The sequence below is a fragment of the Ambystoma mexicanum genome, chromosome 2q (assembly GCF_040938575.1).
Source record: "Ambystoma mexicanum isolate Mex_15411 chromosome 2q, UKY_AmexF1_1, whole genome shotgun sequence".
Taxonomy (NCBI): Eukaryota; Metazoa; Chordata; class Amphibia; order Caudata; family Ambystomatidae; genus Ambystoma; species Ambystoma mexicanum.
In genome coordinates this window covers 398810783-398833267 of record NC_090924.1, presented here as the reverse complement: position 1 = coordinate 398833267, position 22485 = coordinate 398810783, and the positions used below count along the sequence as shown (strand labels likewise).

General features: G+C 50.4%; 1 protein-coding gene across 1 annotated transcript in view; it reads right to left on the bottom strand.

Annotated features, from left to right (window-relative positions):
* Positions 1 to 22485, bottom strand: part of USP11 (ubiquitin specific peptidase 11) — a 2050211-nt gene that overhangs the window by 319217 nt on the left and 1708509 nt on the right. Inside the window, exons 17-18 of the mRNA XM_069647415.1 lie at positions 6802 to 6914; positions 4574 to 4723 (exon numbers count right to left, since the gene is read on the bottom strand). Of these exons, the coding sequence (XP_069503516.1) occupies positions 4574 to 4723; positions 6802 to 6914 (263 nt within the window). The remainder of the gene's footprint in view (positions 1 to 4573; positions 4724 to 6801; positions 6915 to 22485) is intronic.

Below are 22485 nucleotides of genomic sequence, written 5' to 3'. Positions count from 1 at the left end.
CGGCTTGTGTAAGTATTGTGGGTCGAACAGCCATCTATTAAGAGATTGTCCTGCAGTACCCCCCAAAAGACAGGGAAACGAAGGACCCCAACCTTAAACAGGGAAAGGGAAGGGGTGAACACCATAAATCCCTGTCACTTAGCGCAGCCTTCGGCTTTGGACTGTTGCAGTCTTATGGTGATTAAGATACTAATAGAATGGGAGCCGACAGGGTCCGTGGAGTGCATAGCCATGTTAGACTGTGGAGCGGCTGGCAACTTTGTGGACGACAAGTGGGCCAAGGAACATCTCTTACCCAGACGACCGAAGATCAGATCTATACCGGTGGAAGGAGTCGATGGTACCTCACTAACATCAGGCCCAATTAGTCACGAAACACAGGAGTTGAAGATAAAGATGGCTAATCATCAGGAATACCTCTCATTCGATCTGATCAGGGCGGCACATTTTCCGGTAATACTGGGTATTCCCTGGTTAAGAAAGCACAATCCTCACATTGATTGGAGTTTGAATACAGTAGACTTCAAATCACAGTACTGCAGTCAACATTGCTTAACTACAGAAATCACCCCAGTCATTCAAGCAACACTGCATCCTTCCTTCAGTGTCAACATGATACCAGCTCCCCATCAGGAATTCATAGATGTATTTACAGACACACAACCCCGCCTTCTACCACCACATCGCAGAGAAGATTGCAAGATTGATCTGACACCGGAAGCAGTTGTGCCTTTCGGGAGAATGTTTCCGTTGTCACTACCGGAAAAGCAAGCTCTGAAAGAGTACCTTGCCACCAACTTAGAGAACGGCCTTATTAGAGAGTCATCTTCCTCAGCAGGGGCTTCTCTCTTTTTTATTCCAAAGAAAGGAACAACAGAACTACGTCCCTGTATAGATTACAGAAGTCTGAATAGTCTTACGGTGCGAGATAGATACCCTATGCCATTAATGAAGGACATCATTGAAGCCGTCCAGGGGGCCCGGGTCTTCACCAAGCTGGATTTGAGAGGAGCTTATCACCTTTTAAGACTCCGCGAAGGGGATGAGTGGAAGACGGCTTTCCGGACACCTCTAGGACATTACAAATATAGAGTAATGCCTTTTGGACTAGTCAATGCACCGGCACAATTCCAACGATTCATGGACAATGTGTTTTCAAATATGCTCTACTCCTCAGTGGTCGTTTACCTAGACGACATTCTTGTCTTTTCTGCCACCCCGGCTGAACATCGTGTCTTGGTAACAGAAGTCTTACAACGTTTAAGGAGAAACAGTCTACTAGCTAAACCCGAAAAATGCATATTTGAGGCATCCACAGTACCATATTTGGGTTTTATATTATCTGCAGATAACATACAGATGGATCCAGCCAAGACGGATGCTATTACAAATTGGCCTGTACCCTCTAATGTCAAAGGAATCCAACGATTCTTAGGACTAGCGAAATTCTATAGAAAGTTTATCCCCAATTTCTCTGAGATTATTCTACCTATCACCAATCTTCTTAAAAAGGGGGTGAAATTCCAATGGGATTCCGGCACTGAACAAGCCTTCCAAACTTTGAAAAGATCTTTTGTAACAGCTCCGATCCTCAGACAACGAGATCAAACACGCCCTTTCATAGTGGAAACTGATGCTTCCCTCGGTGCTATCGGGGCAGCATTACTACAGAAGGAGGAAGACGGCTTAGAACATCCTGTCTCTTATTTTTCACGCACGTTAACCACTAGTGAACGCAACTATTCCGTGTTAGAAAAAGAACTCCTGGCCATCCGACAAGCGTGTGAGGAATGGAGACATCTGCTACAAGGCTCTGTAGTCCCGTTTTTGGTCCGTACGGATCATAAAAACCTTAAAGTCCTTCAAAAGATAGAATGCCGCAACTCACGACATGCTAGGTGGGCGTATTTCTTCTCACAATTTGACTTTGAGATCACCTATCTCCCAGGAAAGGACAACACTCTGGCAGATGCCCTTTCTCGGAGTATGGGTGAAGATTCAGGAGATCTACCAGAACAGGAACTCATGTTAGCAGGGAAGACATTCATCGTCAACATAAACACATTTTTGCGACGGGTAAAAGCGGAACAACAGAACAATAGGAGCTCAGAAATGGATTTGAAAGGGAAGGGCAACTTTCTCTTTAAAAAGGAAGCTTTGTATATACCAACCCGAGAACTCCAAGTACAAGCAATGTCCTGGTGTCACAATATTCCCTCTGCTGGACACAAGGGCCAAAGAGCCACACTAGAGTTAACATCTCGCCAATTTTGGTGGCCTTCCCTGGCGAAGGATGTGAAGGAGTATGTAAAGACCTGCCCTGTGTGTGCTCAAAACAAGTACGATTACCACAAACCCCTAGGACTTCTACAACAAGAAAAACAGCCCGAAGGACCTTGGCAACAGATATCCACGGATTTCATAGTGGAGCTGCCAGAATCCTGTGGACACACCGCCATAATGGTCACAATCGATTCCTTTAGCAAGCTGGCTCACTTTTCTCCTCTTAAAGGACTCCCTACTGCCAGCACGACTGCAGAAGTCTTTCTGAAGGACATAGTCAGGCTTCATGGGATTCCCACCAATATAGTCTCAGATAGAGGCGCTCAATTCACGTCCAAATTCTGGACAGTTCTGTGCAGAACATTAGGAATCAGGAGATCTCTTTCCTCAGGGTTCCACCCGGAAAGCAATTGGCAAACTGAACGTTTGAACGCCACTCTCGAACAGTACATACAGTGTTTTTGTAACCAAGAACAAGACGATTGGTTCCATCTTCTGCCCATGGCCGAGTTCTCTTATAACAACACTAGACATACCTCCCTAGGCATGAGTCCTTTCAAGTGCACCTATGGTTACGACCCAAAGCATATACCTCTCTCTGGTATCCCTCCTACAAACACACCTTCAGTGGATCATCTACTGGATACCATACAGAGGATGCATCGAGTATCAGAATCCAATCTCGCAAAAGCTCGACAAGACTGTAAAAGATGGGCAGATCAAAAAAGAAGCCCAAATCCTCAGTGGGAAGTAGGAAGGCAATTGTGGTTATCCACCAAGTATTTACCCAGATGGGTTCATCCAGGAAAGTTTGCACCCAGGTATCTTGGGCCCTTTCGTATCTCAGCCAAGATCAATCCTGTGGCTTTTAGACTGGACCTTCCCCCGATTCTCAAAAGAGTTCATCCTGTCTTTCATACCTCACTCCTTAAACCATATATTGAGGACCCTCATTCACGAAAGACAAAAAGCTCCCCTCAAAAGTCTCCAAAGACCAATGAGGAATATGAAGTTTCCGACATCATGGATTCCAGATACAAAAGAGGTGTACTGCAAAACCTGGTTTTTTGGAAGGGATACCCAAGGTCAGAATGCACATGGGAACCAGTTAAGAACATTTCTGCTCCTCGTCTACTACGGAGATTCCATCACCTCCATCCTGGAAAACCAGGGGGTGGAGGCCTGAAAAGGGGTCATACTGTCACAACTCGCCCGCCGTGGAGACTATACCCAAGATGGAGACTGGAAAGAAGGTAGAAGACGGACTCCTTCCCTGGAATCGCTATGCGCGTTCTAGTCTTTTGACTTTATATTCCCGGAAGTTGCTAACGCACTTGCGTTGCAACTTCCAGTATTTTTGGAAAGTGTTTCCCCGCGCTCGTGTGTTATTTTCCTTTTTTCCTCCTGGCCGCTTTCCGAACGGCTTCCCCTTTCCGTTTCTGCCGTTCTCGGACGGCTGTTCCGCTGTATGCTGTCTACTGCTTACCTTACCTTCTTGGAACTCCCTCTTTCCTAACTCGCAGTTCTTGCGAGGAACCTGCTACTCTTCTGCAACCTAGCCCTCCGGACTCCTAGTATTATTTGGAGCCATTGTGTACTTTGCCTACTCCTTCAGTATCTCAGAGCATTCTGGGACCAGTAGTCCCAGCAAGATATCACAACCTACCAGGGTTTTTTCGGCAAGGCTTTTTCTCTGGTCTGGGGTGGGCTCCCTGGGGTCCCCACTGCCAGGCAAATTGCATCTCAGGCAAAGTGGCCTCTAGTGGAGCCCATACCCATCGCACCAAACCAGGAGTAAGGACACCCAAGAAGACCAGCGACTTTTGGAGACAGAGAAGAAAGGAGATACCAACGGATGAATCCTGGGACTCTGATTCAGACGGTACCTCAGTCATAAAGACTTCAGGTGAGGAGGGGGTTGGTGAAGATAACAAGGATCAGACTGAATCTGAGAAAAGGGCACTATAAAATACCACTTACATTACAAATCTTTTAGAATTGCTTTCTGAACCTGCCTTGTAAGAATAGCACATGACAAAAAGAGAACTTGCATTTTGCCAAGTACCATTTATTCCAAACCGGCTACAAACTTACAAAACACACAAATGATATACAAGCAACAATATATGATACTACAAAGAATACCTACTTTTAGGGACATGCATCAAACAACCATGTAAGTGCTAGAAGCCCATCCTACTATAAGCCTACCATATCAATTTAACCTAAGGCTCACATGATAGCTTGCTACCCTCATTACCCTTGCACCACACCATATTCTTTCACTTACCCGATTGGAAACTCCACAAGGGTGTCAAGTTTTTCACGAGAAAACTTGGTATAGGCAAAGCGTTTCAGGTGGATGATGAGAACCTCCGGTAAGGACCACAAATCGAGTTTCTTGGTGGCCAACTGGTGCTTCTTACAGGTGGGACAGTACCTATAAGATCATTTCAGAAATAGGTGGGTATTATGTGAAGACAAAGCATATAATACTAAATGCTTCCATGGGAGGATACATCATTAATTTGAGGAATTACAAGAGTAAGTGATTGATAAGGGGTGAGGGGACATTTAGAGAAATCCGAGAATTAATGTGTGAATAGGAATCGGAGCATGAAAAAGGCAAGTAATAGTGTTCACAAACATAATGGAAGGAAGAGGAAGCCATAATGGCATTAGAAGAAAACATGTCAGCATTCAAAAGGAGTGTCAGAAAGCCTAAGGAGTAGTGGCACACAGAAGAAAGAAATGAGTGCAAGAATAAACAGAAAAATTAAGGGAAGTTTGTGGAAACAAAGTGGCATGGATACAAGAAAAATAATGAGGCAGAAGTGCTACCACAGGAACATAAGAAATATGCAGAAAAGTAGGATACAGAAGACAACAAATGACAAGGAAACTAGTTAGAATTGGCAGAAGAAAAGGGGACATTTCGACAAGAGCAAAGGAGGGCATGTCATAAGGGGAAACAGGAAAATGATGGGGCATGAGGAAATGGAAAAGGGTTTACTGCAAGTTGAAGGTTTAAAAGGAAAGTAGTGGAGGTATTAAAGGAAAACAAAATCCAAAATGGGATGCTCTAGAGGAACCAGGGGAACACCACAAGTGACAGGGAACAGAGGAAGACAGGAAGAAGTGTAACAATGATAGAAGACACTGGACAAATTAACAAAGCGGGTCAAGGGGGGTTTAAAAGTATTATCAAAAATTGAATTAAAGCAACAGAGGACAGGGAAGGACAGAGGTATGGTGTGTGGAGAGGTGGAAAGAAGACAGACACAAATGGATGTAGTAAAACCAGTTTTATTCAGAGATGCAATAAATAAAGGGTGCAGATGGTAGAAATACAGGATTCAACATAAATAGACTGCGTCTACTTGGCATGGTTGTATTAATATTATAAGAGTCCTTCAACTAATAGGATGCCTTCCTTACGGATCTAGTGGCTGAGGGTAGGCCTGATCAGTCTCTTGTCTCAATAGCATAAATCACCATGGCTTCACAGTTCCCTGAACAAGCATCCGCTCTTGTTAAGCTTCAGGATGAAGGTACTGTTGAAAGGTACACTTGTGATGTAGACTCCAATTCAAAGGGAGATATTAAAGTAAAAGTGGGAGGAATAAGGTCTAAAGAAAGATCAATCCCCTAAACAAAAGACACTTCTGGGACTTCCACTTACAGGTGAGAGTCAATTAGATAAGTCAGTCTGAGGGATTTTTAAATGCACTAGCATACTTCTCTGGTTTTTGTATGGGACTGGTCAGACGCCAGTAATGTTACTTCTGGGAATGCAATGCTTTGAACTGCTACCTAGGCAAGCATATCATGGGGTTTCACCACTGCATTACAGGTGCAGGGGTTCTAGCTACCCCTCCTGCATTAGGGGGTACTTCTCTCTGCATTGACGTAGGAATTCCATCCCCTCACCTTGGTACGATGCCCAAATCCACATATACCTGTATTTTCAAAGGTTGGGTATCTTTTCTGATGTTAACAGTGACTCTGCCCTTAAGGCAACGAGGGAGGATTGAGAGTGTTTTGGGAATCCTCAATGTACTCTCCCCAAGAGTTGCATCACTGTGCAGGTGGCTCACCCCAGTCCCCAGAGTTCCCCAATCTCGAAGGGTGACTGCCCGTTATCAGTCAACGACTAAATGCAACAAAGAGCAGATGGAACACACATTGGGCAATGAAAGTCAGCTGATCGAATTAAGATTGATGGGATCAGCAGATGCTAAATCTTTAATCAGAGTAAGATAAATAGGAATTGTTTCAGTAACAGAGCATTCAATGGAGTAAACAAGAGTGACATTTAGAGCAATGGAAAATAGGAACAGAAATGACAGATTGGGAGCATGACAGAAAAAAATGAGATTGTATCAAGGCCATAACATTAAATGAAAGGTACATGAGAAGATGATTATGTGTCAGGGAGACTCATAATTTAACAAAGAAACTAGAACGACAAAACGATTACTGAAATAAATGCAAACATGCTTGCAAGTGAACATTTACCAGGGATTCTCTTCCTCCAGGGTCTCAACAGTGGTGAAGAGGTCAATACACTCCTTCAATTTCACAGGATGCTTCCTCACCATGTAGCCCATGCAATCATGTTTTATGTACCGCTGCAAAAAGATACCATCGAAAAATTAAGAGACCAGCACTCGCAAACAATCAAGGAAGCAAGTGTAGTAAGAATAAACCTGGAAAAGAATGTACTTAAACAAGCCAAAGAACACAACCCACTCAACAAACAAATACAAAGATCACATATTTGTGTTCAACTATGTAAAATTGGGCACCAGTGCTGCTCAAATTATCTCCAGAAAGGAGTGCAACAATGCCCAAGACACTTATCACATCCAAACAACTGCCAATATTCAAATCTGTCAACATTCAATAGCACAAAAGTCATGGGTAAGTCTGTAAATGCAAAGACAGAAGGATCAGAAGGGGAACAATATAATGTGATAAATACATTCTTTTCACAACAATGCCATCCAAACAAAAATCATTATCTAAAACAATGTGAAAACCCCAAGAACCTCCAAGTGTTGGTGGCAACTGCTGATCAAAGATCCTTGTGCAATGGCAAAGCCAAGCCCATCTCTTGGAAGAGATGGTTTAAGTTACTTACCTGTAACTATTGTTTTCCAGAATGGGTCTGGCATGGATTCACATGCTCATGAATAAAGAATACACAGCAGTACACAATACACAACCATGGGAGGTGGCAAGGCTCAACAGAAGCAATTACACTTACCCCTGGAACAGCCTCACCTCAAGAGAACAGGTCGTTTTGCACTGCCTGGCCGACTGTGGACTCCGCCCTAGAATCCCTGTTGACGAGGTAGAACCTTGTGAAGGTATGCGTGGACCTCCAAGTTACAGCCCTGCAGATGTCGAGCAGGGGCACACCAGAAAGGAATGCTGCCATCGCAGCGATTGCTCTGGCGGAGTGGGCTCTTGGACAGCCTGGCACAGGCCGGTAGCCAGCCGATGACAGTGCGTAATGCAGCAGGAGACATCTGGAGATGGAAGCCTTGGACAAGGCCTTAAAACCATTCACAAGTCCAAAGTTCACAAACAATTGAGAAGTCTTCCGAAAACTCTGTGTGTGCCACATAAAACTTCAAGGAACGAGCAACGTCCAGCAAATGCAAGGTTCTCTCCGCTGGCGAAGAAGGGTTTGGGAAGAAAACAGGCAACACAAAAGGCATGTTGAGGTGGAATTCCAAGAGGACCATCGGCATGAAAGTCGGGTGCGTTCGCAGCATCACCCTCGATTTGTGGAAAATCAGATACTGCTGCTTGCAGGATAGGGCCTGGATCTCACCAACTCGTCTGGCTGAGGTGATGGCCACAAAGGACGCCATCTTCGATGAGAGAAATTTGAGTGGGGCCTGATGCATAGGTTCGAAAGGTACCCCCACGAGTCTTGTCAGGACTACATCGAGTTCCCATGCCGTGGCAGGTACAGTCACCTGCAGGAAAGACCAAAAAAGCCCCTTGATAAACTCCTTGACAAGTCTGTGGGACCACAACAAGGATCTTCCCGGGGATCTGGTGTAGCATGAGATGGCCACCAGGTGTAACATGATGGACGCATGAGCCAGACCAGCTTTTGCCAAGGAACAAGTATGGACAAATATGTGGGGCCGTAATCTTCTGTGACCGGTACCACATAGAAAAACGGTTCCACTTATGGCGGTAGCACTTGTGTCAACAACGCCTTGGCTTTGGCGAGGACCTCCCTGCAGTCCACTGGCAGCTCATAACCGCCACACTCTAAGGCTGCAGGAGCCATGCCTTCAGGTTCAGAAATCCTAGGTTGCGATGAAGGATTCCCCCTCTCTTCCCGGTGAGCAGATCCGGAAGTACTGGCAACTTGATTGGAGGCGACACTGACAGGCTGAGTAGGTCCAGATACCAAATCTGCCATGGCCATGCCGGGGCGATGAGTATCATCTTGCACCGACACCGAGTGTGTTATTCACACGTAGCAGGAGAGGAAACTGGGGGGGGGAAATGGGTACAGAAACAGACCTTCCCATGGGAAGGAGAACATGCCCCCCATGCTCCTCGGTTGGTGGAATCTGCTGCAAAATTCGGCAATGGTGTTCTTGAGACGCCTGCCAGGTGGAACGGGACGAGGAACATCCGCTGAGCGATGGCCCAATGCCACAAGCCCTGAGCTTCCTTGATGTAGAACATGGTTGGTGTTGTTGTCCTTGAAGATCCTCACCACCTTGCCTCTGAGATTGTAGGAAAGACTTGAGGGCCCAGCACACTGTCCATAGCTCCAGGATGTTGATGTGCAGATCGTTCTCCGTCAGATGCCACAAACCTCTGGTGATTTTCCGTTAGGTGTGCGCTCCCGAACCTTCCAGAGAGGCGTCAGTAGTGACCGTCTCCTGGAATGGCAGGGTTTGAAATCCCCGTCCGCTGGGTGATGTGGGAGCATACCCCCCACCATTCTATCGCCTGCCGGACCTCCTTGTTGGGGGGGGATCTTGTCCACAAAACTCCTGGACACTTGTATACAACATGCATCCAATAATTCCTGTAGGGGTCGCATTTGCAACCTGCAGAGACAGACGAGGTAGATGCAGGATGACATCATGCACAGCAACGACTTGATGACCCGAACCGTGGCCGTTTTCACCGACGACAGTCGCTGCACCTTCCCTTGAATGGCCGCTAGCCTCTCCTCCGAGGTGGAGGCCAGGCAAGCCATTGTGTTGAGTCTGGCGCCGAGGAACAGCACGCTCTGCGATAGAGTTAAGCAGGACTTGGATAGTTTACGAGAACCCCTGCTCCGTCAGTAGCCAATCTCCTTTGTGTGCTCGTCGGCAAGTTCTTGGGAGCAGGCGCATATTGGCCAATTGTCCAGGTACAGGTATAAGTATATGCCCTGCAGAAGCAGGTGAGCCGCCACCAGGGCCAGGCATTTTGTGAACACCCTTGGGGCCAACTTTAAGCCGAACGGTAGGGCCTACAAACTGGTAGTGTTGGCCTTGTACCACAAACCGTAGGAACTTCCAATGTTTCCTGTAGATGGGGACATGAAAGTACGCGTCCTCTAGGTCCAACAATGTCAATAAATCCCCTCCCTCCTCTTGGCCGAGCAGGTGCTGCAACGTGACCATTCTGATTTTTAGGGACTTCAGGTACTTGTTCAGACAGTGTAAGTCTAGGATGGGTCTCCGGCTCCCCATTCAACCCCCTCCATCTTCTTTCTGACCAGAAATGATCTGGAATAGACTCCTGAGCCCCTGAGCCGTTGGGGAACAAGCCCCATCTCCCTGTTGCGTAACATGGTTTGCACTTCTTCTAGGAGCTGAGTGATGTGGTGCTTTTGACGGGGAACCAGTGGAATACGAGGGCACCTGCGTTGAAACTCCAAGGTGTGTCCCTAGGCGAGAGCGTCCAGCACCCTTCTGTCAGTGGTAATGATCTTTCACTCACTGACAAACCTAGTCAGCCAGCCTCCCACTGGGGTGCACGAGTGGGAGCACGACATCTTGGCCGGATCAGGCTTGCTTGGGCATCAATGCCCTGCCTTGTGGGCAACCACGACGCTGACCTCCACTACCGTAGGCCTGGGAGCGACCACTGTAGGCTTCCAGCGTGGAGGATCAGGGAGGTTGCCTGTACGGTGTGGAGTATCCCTTGGATCTGCTCGATTTTCCCCCGGAGGAGCGAAAAGATGACAAGCGATGCTGCTGCAGAGGGCCAAGGGAACATGACATCTCCGTCTTTATGGTTTGAAGGGATTCGTCGACCGCCTTCCCAAACAGATTTTCACAGTCAAAAGGCATGTCCAGCACCTTGCTAGTTTAAAGCTAGTGGCCTTCAACCATCCCTGCCGACAAAGGCAAACACCGTTCCCCATCTGTCCAAAGCCTGTGTCGGCGATGTCCACTGCCACTGTAATGGCATGGTCTGAGGCCCCCTCCCCTTCCTGGAAGAGAGCAAGAGACACGGCTTTCTTGTCATCGGGAAGGAATGTACCAAAGGATGTACCAAAGCTTCCGGTCGTATCGTGACAAGATAGCCAGAGCATTAGCCGTTTTGATTGTGGATGCTGCCGTGTAGATTAAACTTCCCCATGGCATCCATCTTCTTCCCCTGGTTGTCCGGGAGGACTGATGATGCGGAGGGCAGGTTGGTTGAACATTCTCTTGCGGCAGCCGACACTACCAAGTCCGGCGATGGTTATGACCTCAAGCACTTGGTTGCGGAGTCCGGCAACCTGTATTTCTCGTTTTGGTGGAAGCGTGCATGGGTTTCTCATGAGGGCCAGGCATTTCTCCCAAATGTCGTCCAAAAAGTGTACAAACCTGATAGTCTTCCTCTTGGACTCCCGTCGCTAGAAGAGGAAGCCCTCCTTTTTGGTTTTCTCAGGCACCAGCTGGAGCATCTCAGAGGCCCTGGAGATCATCAAGTGGAATGATCCCACCTCGTCTGGTGGAGAGCCTCTAATTTGGGGCATCCAAGTGCAGGGATTCGTTGTCCGCCGGGACGAAGTCCTCATCTTCGTCGGTCTGTGTATCCGGGCCCGTTGGTGGAGTCGGGTCCCAACGTGGTCAAAGGGGGCTGCAGTGGTGGCGGCGAGTTACGCTTAATCTTATGTGGAGGCTGGTCAGGGCCTGCAGTAAAACAGGTGCCAGTTTTGGAGGCAACCTTTCCTGGATCTCCGTCACTAGGGTTGACAGGATGTCCATGGATATATCCCTCGACTGTGGAGGGAATGATGGAGTGCTAGGCCGTATGCCGCCGTCCTCCGCTTGGTCGTCGTCTGTGGAGTAGATGTCCATTGGCTGATCATATGGAACCTTGGAGGGCTGCTTTAGGGACGCCTCATCCCCCACCCCCTTTCCCTCCTGAGGGCTGTGTACCAGGATGTGAACCAGTGCCCCCCGCACCCCCCAAGGAGTGCCCGCCGCGGTGGGTGTGTCACGCTGGGGAGGCAGGGATACTCTACGCTGTAGGGACCACCCTTGTTGGGTCGGTACCACCTGCCGTTGCGGTCGCTGCAGAGGATATCGAAGCGGTCAACTGTAACTTTGGCTGCGCCGGGTGAGTCTGCTGTGAGGCTGCCTTCTCTTCCTCCGGACTTAGTTTCTCTGATTTGCCCCGTAACTTGACCAGGGTGGAGGATTTCCTCTTTGAGGAGGAACCCGATGGCAGGCTGGCTGAGGTGGCAGATGGCGATTTATCAGACCTAGGACCCGCATCAGCGGTGAACCAGGTGGAATCGGCCTTGCAGTTCTTGGCTTTGTCTTGGACCCCCATGGATGGGGCGTCGTCAAATGACTTCGACCACCTCCCAGAGGGAGACCGGTCCTGGATGAGGCATGACCTCGGAGGAGGGGTCATGGGCCTTGCTCGACTTGAGCCATGCCGCCAAGATGCTATATGCTATACCTGTCTTCCTTTGTTTTCTTTGGGAAACCCAGGCACATCTCGCACCCATCTTCATTGTGGTCCCGGTGCAGGCAGTACAGACACTTTTGTCCCACACAAAGACATTGTTTAGCCCGCATTGGGTGCAGGGCCTAAAAAGGGTCCTTCCCTCCTTTTTCTCATCCATCATGGTTGGAAGGTGTGGAGTAGGCCCAAGTCGGCCTTCCAGAAACTTTGATGAACAACTGCTCTTGAGAGGCGCGCAACTTCACCGACAACAGATCCCCATTGCCAGCCGATGAAGAAAGGAGCACAAGGGCTACAAAGGAACAAAAATAGAACTTTTCTGCGAAATTTGGGAAAAAAGTACAAAATAGCTCAGAGAGCAACTCAAGGACTACCAGCACTGAAGTGTGCGTCATTTATGAGCATGGTAATCCATGCCAGACCCCATGCTGGAGAAGAACTGGTAATGTTCTTTCGATTGGATGTTTCTCGAATGTATTCCTCATCTTTGATAATCAGGTGCAACTTTTGCTGCTTCGGAAAAAGTTCTCAGCAGACGGCGCTGTGCGTCGATGGCTTCGAGTCGATGTCCCTCTAAGGTGACGTCATCAGGTGTACAAGTAGCACGCGCGATGCTCGGTGGCCTCAGTTCTGTTTTTCCCCCTTGTTCGTGTTGGTTGTCAGTGTAGGCAGGTAGTAACCATCCCTACAAGAGCTGAACTTGTAACAGCATAGGAAATTCTACAGAGGGGTAGGATGGGAGGGCGATGAGTAATACGTTGGAGGAACATCCAATCCAAAGAAGGTTACCAGTTGGTAAGTAACTTGCTCTTCGAATGGATTGTGTCCTCCAACGTATTCCTCATCTTTGATAAGACTCCCAAAGCAGTACGCAGAATTTGGTGGCGAGAGTAGAATTTTAGATTGTCACCATTTTATAAGGCTGAATACAGTACTGCCATACCAAAGGCAACATGCTGAGAGTGGGAAGCATCTAGACAGTAATACTTTGTGAATGTATGCAGTGAAGACCAAGTTGCAGCATCACAGATTGATTTAATAGGAACGCCCCTTTGAAAGGTTGCCGAAGAGGCTATACCTCTGGTGGAATGAGCCCTCAAGCCCTCTGGCAGGTCCTTGCCTGCCAATTTATAACATTCCGAGATGCCAAATATAATCCACCTTGATAAGGTCAGTTTTGAAACCGCTTAACCCAATTTTCTTCCGCTATACCCAATAAAGAGTTGGTCATCCACTCTGAGCTTGGAGAACCTAGAAATCTAAAAGCTTAAAGCTCTTCTAGGGTCCAACCTATGCAGCCTTTCTTCCTCTTTACCGGGGTGCGGCAGGGGGTAGAACATCGGCAGAATAATGTTCCGATTCAGATGGAAATCAGATACAACTTTAGGTAGGAAGGAGGGTCTTAACCTCAACACAACCTTGTCCTTGTGGAACACGGTAAAGGGTGGCCTGGAAGAAAGTGCCTGCAACTCGCTCACTCTACGTGCAGATGTCAATGCGACCAATAATGTGGTTTTAAAGGCTAACAACCTCAATGGGCATGTGTGCAAGGATTCGAATGGGGCACGCATTAAAAACTTTAGAACCAGATTAAGGTCCCAAACTGGGACTTGAAAAGAAGAAGGTGGAAACACATATGTGAGCCTTTTTTTTAAACACATCTTTTTATTGGCATTTATAAATAACAGCTTTTTATATTTTGTGTCATGCTGTTAAGGTGTAACATAACAAGAACATTAACAAAAACTTCAACTGAGGTGAAAATAAACATTGCAGGGGGCGGGGGGGAGGAAGAATGCAGCCCTCTCGTGTCAGTGTTTCAGGGCATTCATTTAATGAGCGCGGTTGGTCGGGCCGCCGAGTACATGGGTTGAGGTGAAATTAGTCTTAGTCCATTTTCGTCAGCCATCGAAGCGATGGTGGTTGTCTGGCGATGCCTGGGCATTTCTGTACAAAGGCAAAGAAGGGGGTCCCAGATTTTGTGAAACTTATTTTTGTTGCCCTGGCGGATGGTGGTGATATTCTCCGCTGTCGCAATGCCCCAGCACTTTACACACCACATCAGGGTTGCTGGGCCCTACGGGAGTTTCTATAGTTTTGCGATTGAAATTTTGGGTGCAGTTAGCAGGTGCGTGCAGAGGTCCGCCAGGCTGCCAGTCAATGGGAACTGTCCTTCTCCTGTGTCTCCTAAGAGGATGATGCCAGGGTCCCACGTGATCGATAGGCCTGTGATCTGTCGGATTTGATCCAGAACTTCCCTCCAGAATCTTTCGGCTTTCGTGCATGACCAGAAGAGGTTAAATAGAGTTCCTATGTCTGTGCAGCCTCTCCATCACTGAGGTGGTATGGCGGGGTTGCATTTGTGGAGCATTTCTGGTGTCATGTACCACCTGTAGCAGACCTTAATGGCTCCCTCTTTGTTCGTCACGCATTTGAAGGCCTTGTGGGTTCTCGTCCAGATGCGGTCCCAGCTGGACCCGTCTAGTTCTCTGCCCAGATCTCTTTCCCACCGTTTCATGTAGGGTTCCTTGGCTTCGGGGTCTGATCTGTCCAGTAGCCTGTATAGGGTTGAGATCTTCCCCTTGGGCGGGGTTGCTGTTAGCGTTTGTTCCAGAGCTGTGAGTTCCCCGTGACCATGCGTCCTCATCGTGTCGTGGGAAAGCCAGTGGCGAAGTTGGGCGTAGTGGAAACTCTCGCCCTCTGGCACCTGGAATTTCCTTTTGCAGTCCTCAAAGGTGAGTAGGGTGTCCTCCTCGTAAAAATCTGCTACTTGCTTGAGGCCCCCCGCTTTCCATTTGGGAAAGGCGTTTTGCACCTGTCCTGGGGTAAAGTCTGGGTTCCCCCAGACCGCAGAGAGTGGACCTACTGTGCCTCTGTATTTCCACATCCTGGCTGCCTGTTTCCAGCAGTTTACTGTATTCGTAGTGGACGATAGGGGACCGGCGTTTAGGGGGTGCTTGGGTGATGTATGGGAGGGCTTCTAACGGGTGTTGGCTCCAGTCCTCCTCCAGCTTCAACCAATGGGGTCTGTCGGTGCCTTGTTGCCACATGAATGCCGCTATGAGCTGTGCAGCTAAGCAGTACCTCTCGACTTCGGGGACTCCGAGGCCACCCGACCTGGGGCTTCTAAGTAAGACCTTCTTGGTCACCCGGGGCTTCTTGCTCCCCCAGACGAATTTTAGCATTCTTGCTTGAAGTTTTTGTTTAGCTTTTTCGGGGATAGCTACTGGGAGGGCCTGGCAGTGGTAGAGTAGTCTGGGGATCAAGATACGTTTAGTGTTGCTCTCGGAATGTTGATGCCCAGTGCTACTGACTTTTTGAGGTTTATTGAGAACCCGGAGGCGCTTTGAATTCGTTCAGCTCTACCCATAGCACCGCCAGGGATGCGTCTGGATGGAATCGGCGGATAGGGCCGCTTTGTGTCGTTCTTGAACTTGAAACCCTGGACTGCAGGGCTCTGCCGGATCCTTGCGGCGAATGGATCCATCGATAGGGCGAAGATAAGAGGTGACAGAGGGCAGCCCTGATGGGTGCCTCTGGGGATCCTGATCTTGGAGGACATTGCTCCGTTGATCCTCAGGCTTGTGGTGGGATGCTGGTAGTTTGCCAACGTCCATTTCCGGAAATTTGGGCCAATCCCATAGTGTTGTAGTGTTTCCCCTATGTAGCCCCAGTCCAGCATATCGAACGCCTTGCGTGCGTCGAGCGATACCACTGCTAGTTCCCCTCCAGTTCTGTTGGCTGTTTCAATGATGTTTAAGGTGCGCCTGATGGTGCCCATGGTGTTGCGACCGGGGATGAAGCCTGTTCGGTCCGGGTGGATGAGGTCTGGGAGGAGACTGGCGAGCCTGCGTGCCAGCATTTGAGAAGATTTTGGAGTCCGCATTCAGTAAGGCGATGGGGCGGTATGACGAGCAGAGTTCTGGGTTTGCGCCCGGCTTCGGGATCAGGATTGTGATCGATTCCTCCATTGATGGGGTGGTGGAACTCGTAAGGAAGGAATTGAAGAGTGAGGCTAAGTGGGGCGCCAGGATGTGGTTATATTTCTTGTAGAATGGTGCAGGCAGTCCGTCAGGTCCTGGGGCTGTGTTTTTCATTGTGTGGATTACTTCCGATACCTCCTCCAGTGCGTCGATCTGCGGGTGACGAGGTAGTCTTAGGACCTTTCACAGGTAGGTGGCCTGTGCAGCTGCCTCTGTGGGCTTCCTTGACATCACGTCTCGGTGGTGTAGAACCGTGGTGTTGTTTATGGTGTGAACGTTCTTGAGCTTGTGTACGAGCAGGTGGTTGGCTTTGCTGCTATTCAGGTAATAGTACTGCTTTGTATATGTTAAAGCTCGGGCTGTTTGGTCTGCCAGATTCATTTCCAGGGTAACTTTAGCTTTGCATAGCTAGTTCCATGACCTTGTCGATTGACGCCTTTTGTGGTTTGCTTCTTTCTGTGCTACTTTCGTCTCCAGTTCCTCTAGTTTGAGCTGGTGTCTGCGTTTGTGAGCTGCTGCACAGTTCATGGCTACCACTCTAATCACTGGTTTCATGGCGTCCCACACTGTTGCCTCCGGGGTTCTTTTGCCTGAGTTCTGTGAAATAGTTGGTTAGGGCTACCGCTAGTTCTTAGCTGTCTGCTGTGTTCACCAGGAGATAATCCTGCAGCATCCAGGATCTTTGCCTCAGTGTTGGAAGACCCTCTGTTTGGAGCTGCACGATTACTGGGGCATGGTCGGAGATTACCCTCAGCCCTATGTGGATGTCCGTAATGCATGGGAATAGTTCACAAGTAGAAGGTCTATTCTGGAGAGGCCTTCGTGTACATGTGAGAAGAAGGTATAGTCACGGGCTTTGTCGTTCGATAGCCTCCAGGCGTCCACCGTACCCGTTTCTCCCCGAAATTCTGCGAACCCCAGTGCCTTCGAGAAGTCTGCTCCTGTGGGTGTTAGGGTTTTGTCCGTGGTTGGGTCTGGGGTGAGGTGGAAATCATCTCCGATTAGCAGTTTGCCTTCAGCAAAGGTCGTTATCACTGGGAGCATCTTGTGCAGGATTCGCTCCAGGGCTTCATTTGGGCAATATAGCGCTATGATGGTTATTGGGAGCTCCACCAGGAGGCCTCTGATCAACAAGAACCTGCCCTCGGGGTCCCAGTTGACCATGACCCTTGATAGAGTCACTGCTTGGCTGAGCAGGATCGCCACTCCTCCCTTACGCCCAGAGGAAGCGAAGTACCTTTTAGGGAATCTTTGGTATTTGACTCAGTGCTCGTCCGAGGCCAGGAGGTGGGTTTCTTGCAGGCAAACTATGTCTGCTTCCAGTTGAGAAAGGCGGTGTTTCATGGATTTCCGTTTGCTGGGGCGTTTAGGCCCTGGACATTTCAAGTGATCATAGTCAGATTTTTTATGTTGGAGCCCATTTTGGGGTCATCTGGATGCGGATGATGGCTGCCGTTATGCTTCCTGTTTCACCGGCCCATTTGTGCGGTCGTTGCTTGAGTTGAGTTCTGGATTGGGTATGTGTGCCCCTGTCGGTTTCCTCCCAGCACTCCCCCCTATTAGAGTCAAACTTGGTTGTTTGGGCCAGCCCTCGACCAACGGGGTCTCCGGCCAGGCCAGTGCAACCTGCTGAAGCCGAGGCACTTGGCTCTTGGTCAGTGAGAGCAGTTTGTAAGATTCAAGTGTTTTGTTATTGGCGTACACTGCATGGCCAGCAGACGTGGCTGGCAGCTGGAGCTTTGTTGTGCTTATTGGGCCCGAGGATTCGGGATGTTGGTGTTGCCATACTTTAGCCAACTTCTCCTGGACGTTTGCTTCTGCGAGGGGGGACCCCCGATTCTCCGGCGACGCCTCTCCACATGCGACCATGAGTGGTTAGGGTCCTGCGGAGCTTCCTGTTCCGGGGGGAGCGCTTTTGCTGTTGGTTCCATCATTTGCGTTTGGATTCATCAGTTTCTCCGCTAACTGCACCTTTCATACGTGGCGGGTGCTCCCATTCCAGGTGAAAATTAGGGCTGTGGGGAAGCCCCAGTGATATGGAGTGCCTTTCTCCCTTAGCCATTCCGTGACTGGCCTTAATGCTTTTCTTTTCAGGAGTGTGATTGAGGCGAGGTCTTGGTATAAGGAGATCGAGGCGTCTCGGAACAGGTTTCGCGGAGAGTTCCTCGCTTCCGGAATTTTTTTTCCTTCACTTTGAAGTAATGTAATGTATTCTGGCTAGGACGTCTGACGGGGCCGAAGAAATGGGCCTGATTCTGGTGCGGTGGACCCTGTCCAGCACCAGTAGGGAGTCGTCCGGCAGGGTCAGGATAAAGCGAAAGAGGTTGCTAACGTAGTGTTCTCGGTCTGCCTCCGGTATAGATGTGGGGATTCCTCTTAGGCGTATATTGTTGCGTCGGGAGCGGTTTTCTGCGTCCTCCTGTTTCAGTTCCAGGGTTTCACACCTGGCTTCTAACATGGTCAGCCAGTTCGCGCCCTTCTCTATCTCATAGCTGTGTTCGCATATGGATGTTTCGATCTCAGTTGTCCTTGTCTCCAGTTCCCCAATTCTCGACTCCAGGGCTGTGATGGTGTTCTTAACCTCTTCAGTGCCCCTCTGAAATTCCTTAGTTAGTGCCGTCAGAAGGTCTTGGAGGTGTGATTTCATGACCCCCTGGGATGGAGTTTCCTGCGATGATTCCATTTGAGTGCTCTCGGTGCTCGTTTCCTCTGGCTACCGGCGGTCCCCTCTTTTGGATCTGTCTGATGGGGGTGTGGCTAGCAGGGTGGCAATGTCCGTTTGCTTAGCAGACTTTTTGGCCATGGCGAGTTTTGGGTTCTCGTGTGGAATGGAGAGCGGTGTGTTGGGGTTTCCTGAGATAGAGTTTAGCTGGCTGCTCTATGTGGGGTGCTGGGTTCTATGGGTCCACCAAGCCCCAATGCTGACTCGAGGCCCCAGGGGGTCACCTGCGTGGTTATAGGGTCTCTGACCCTTGTCCTGGAGTTGCAGGGAGCGCTGGCCGCCCCCTGCTGGATCTCTTCTGCAGTGAGATGGTTGGAGGTGGGGGGGCTTAAGGAGGGATGTGTTCCTGGGCCGTTGAGCACCCTACCTTTGTTGGCCCTGTTAGATGCGTGGTCAGGTGGGTGGGGGGGGGGGGGGTAAGGGGACCTCGGCACTTTTAATTAGCAGATGGAGCTGGGGAGAACCGTCCAAGTCTTGGTGGCCTGTTTCGGTCCCCTGGGGGTGTGAGACACATACACTGCACAGCTTGCCGGGGCTCCAATGATGTCCCTTGGGGCGGGGGGGGGGGGGGGGGGCGGGGGGGAAGATGTCTGCCTCCCTCAGCTGATGGTGGTCGTGGGGCTCTCCTGGTCGGCTGTTTTATTGGGGCTTGGGATTGACGTGGCAGGGGCCACCCTACCTTTGAACGGGTGAGGCGCTTGTGCTGTGGTCCACCTCCGTTCTTCATAGCTGTCGTGCGCCGGGCTGGGAGGGAGCCGTGGCGGCAGTGCGGCAGGCCCAGACTCCGAGCTTTCTCTGTTGTCGAGGCGGCGGGGTGGAGGATGCCTCAGGCTGCCATCTCCCACGTGGGCCTCCCTGCGGAGCTGCTGTTGTTCGGGGGGCTAGAGGGCGCCACTCGCAGGGATGCGCTGGGGCACCGCTGCCACAGAGAGCCCGACCCTGGCAGCCCCAGAGGGTTGGGCAGATTCTGTTGGCTGGGGGGTGCCGATTTCTGGGCTTGTATCGGCCAGTAAGGGAAGGAAGGTTCCGGGTGGTGCAGGACTTACAGTGGGAGCTTTGGTGTTCCCTGCTTCAGCTCCCCACCATCAATCAGCAGTGCGGTCCAGGTAGTGAGGTTCAAGGTGGGGGGTGCCTTGGCTCTGGTGCGTTGAGGAGCTGCAAGGACCCCCCCTGGCGTCTCGGTGGAAGTGCAGGTTGCTGGTGAAACCGGGGCTGCTGGTGTTCTAGGGGATAGGAGGGTGCCCCTCGCCGGGATGTGCCGGGGATCAGCTGTCACAGGGAGCCCGACCCCGTCGGTCTCCGAGGGTTGAGTGGATTCCGTTGGCTGGAGAGCGCTGGTTTCTAAGCCGGCTTCGTCGCGGGGGGAGGAGGAGGGTTGTGAGGAGGTTCAGGGTGGTGCCGAGCTTGCCGTGGGAGCTTAGGGAGACCCTGTTCCAGGTCCCCCCAATCAGCCTGTGGTGCGGGCTAGTTAATGAGGTTCCGGGTGGGGGGTGCCATAGCTCTGGTGCGATGAGGAGCTGCAAGGCCCCCCTGGCACCTCAGTAGGAATGCAGTGTGATTTCCTGACTCATCCCAAGGAGTGGGGGGGGGCCTCCTCCGATGGTGGGGAGGGCACGCTTTCCACCTCAACCCCCGCTGCGGTTTGTGCCGTCGTCATTGCTGCTGGGTGGGGGATGGGCACCTCCGGGCCTGCAGCGAGGTGTTTAGGCTTTGGAAAAGGGTGCAGGTATCGCCCGGTGGGGGGGGACCGCACAACTCACGTGTCCTCTGCTGCTGGTGACGGTGGGACTCTTTGGGGTGCCTCTTTGGACTAGGCAGGGTGAAGGCTGTGGGTCCCCATGCTGGGAGCTGCTCCGGTACCTCTCCTCCTCTGGGGGGCTGGCCTCAGCCGCAGACAGTCAGCCTCAGTGCTTGGACAGGGTCCCTGGGGATCAGGTAGACTGAGCCCGTGCTGGGGCCAATGTAGGTTGCTGAATTACTGGCGTGCAGCCAGGGGCTGCAAATAACGTTTTTCGGCTCCCGGTAGCTGGTGCGGACTTCTAACTCCTGGGCGCCAGCCTCCTCGGGTCGCAATAGTTTCCGGCCTGTTCGTTCGCAGGGTTCACGCCGGCCGCCATTTTGATGGTGGTACTCGTCCGCTTCCCGCGTCATGGGGGGGGGGTCTCTTGATCTACGGGTTCCACGCCACTGTGGACCGCGAAACTTGGAGAGATTGTGCCGACATACATCGCCGCTCAGTCATATTGCTCCGTTACTCGCGAAACTCGCTCTTACTGGGGCATTTCTGAAGGTTGCGTGGCCGGGAGCTCTCACTGAGCCAGTCCATCCACCATGGCTCCAAGCCACGTCCCTTGTGAGCCCTTTTAAGAATTGAATAACTAAGGGAATTTTTTCTTCCGAAGAGTGCTTGAAGATGGAAAGCGCAGCAAGGTAACCTTTAATGGTCCCAACATTGAGACCTTTATGTGCCAATGATAAAAGGAAAGCTCACGCCTCTGGAATTGTACATAGAAAAGGATCAACATTCTTTTACCTCTGCCAGTCGCAAAACGTTTTTCCAACGACAACGGTACAGAGACTTTGTTGCTAGCCTTCCTGCCGAAAGCAAAACCTCCATGACGTCATCCGGGAGGTCGCATTCCTTATATCTCAGCCTTTCAGAAACCAAACCTGAAGGCTGAGAGTGTTGACCTCTGGATGGAGCACCTGTCCCTCCCTTTGTGGTGACAGAAGATTCTCTCCCTGAGGAAGACTAATCGGAGGACAGATGGACATGTCTAGAAGGTCCGGGTACCACGTTCTCCTGGTTCAATCCAGGGCAATTAGGATCATGCAGCTTACGAACCGTCTCAACCTCCTGATTACTTGAGGAATGATGGTGATCGAAAGGAACGCGTATAGTAGTGGGAAGTCCCAATCCACAACAAACGCGTCACTTAGAACTCCTTGTGGAGGAAATTCCCTTGAGCAATACCTTTCACACTTCTGGTTGACCCCAGTCGCAAACAGATCTACTTGGGTTCCCCAAAGGGTCAAGATCTCTTAGTTCCCACTCTTGGGACACTGCACCATGCCTGCTCAGAGCATCCGCCGTCGTGTTTTCCTCCCCGGCCAGGTGAACTGCCGATAAGGAGATTCCTTCCTGAATTTCCCAGTACCAAAGCTGCATTGCCTCTCTGCACAGGGGTAGTGACCCTACACCTCCTGTTTTGTTGAGGTAATGCATGGCCACTGTGTTGTCCGTCATTATCAGGACATTCCTTCCCCGTACAGAGGGCAGGAAGGCCTTCAGTGCTAGTTTGATTGCCCTCTGCTCCAAAAGGTGATGTGTACTTTGAACTCTGATGGAGACCCACGACCGCTGACTGTTATGTCATTGCGTGGGCTCCCCACTCCACTGTAATCTCTGGCCACGGTTGCCAAAAATGTTCTTTCAGAATATTGTCCTCGCAGGCCCACCACAGGAGATCCTGAGCGACCCTGTTTGGAACCTGCAGGAGGTCCGTCATCCTTCCTGAGTATTGGGACCATTGAGTTCTCAGAGCCCATTGAAGG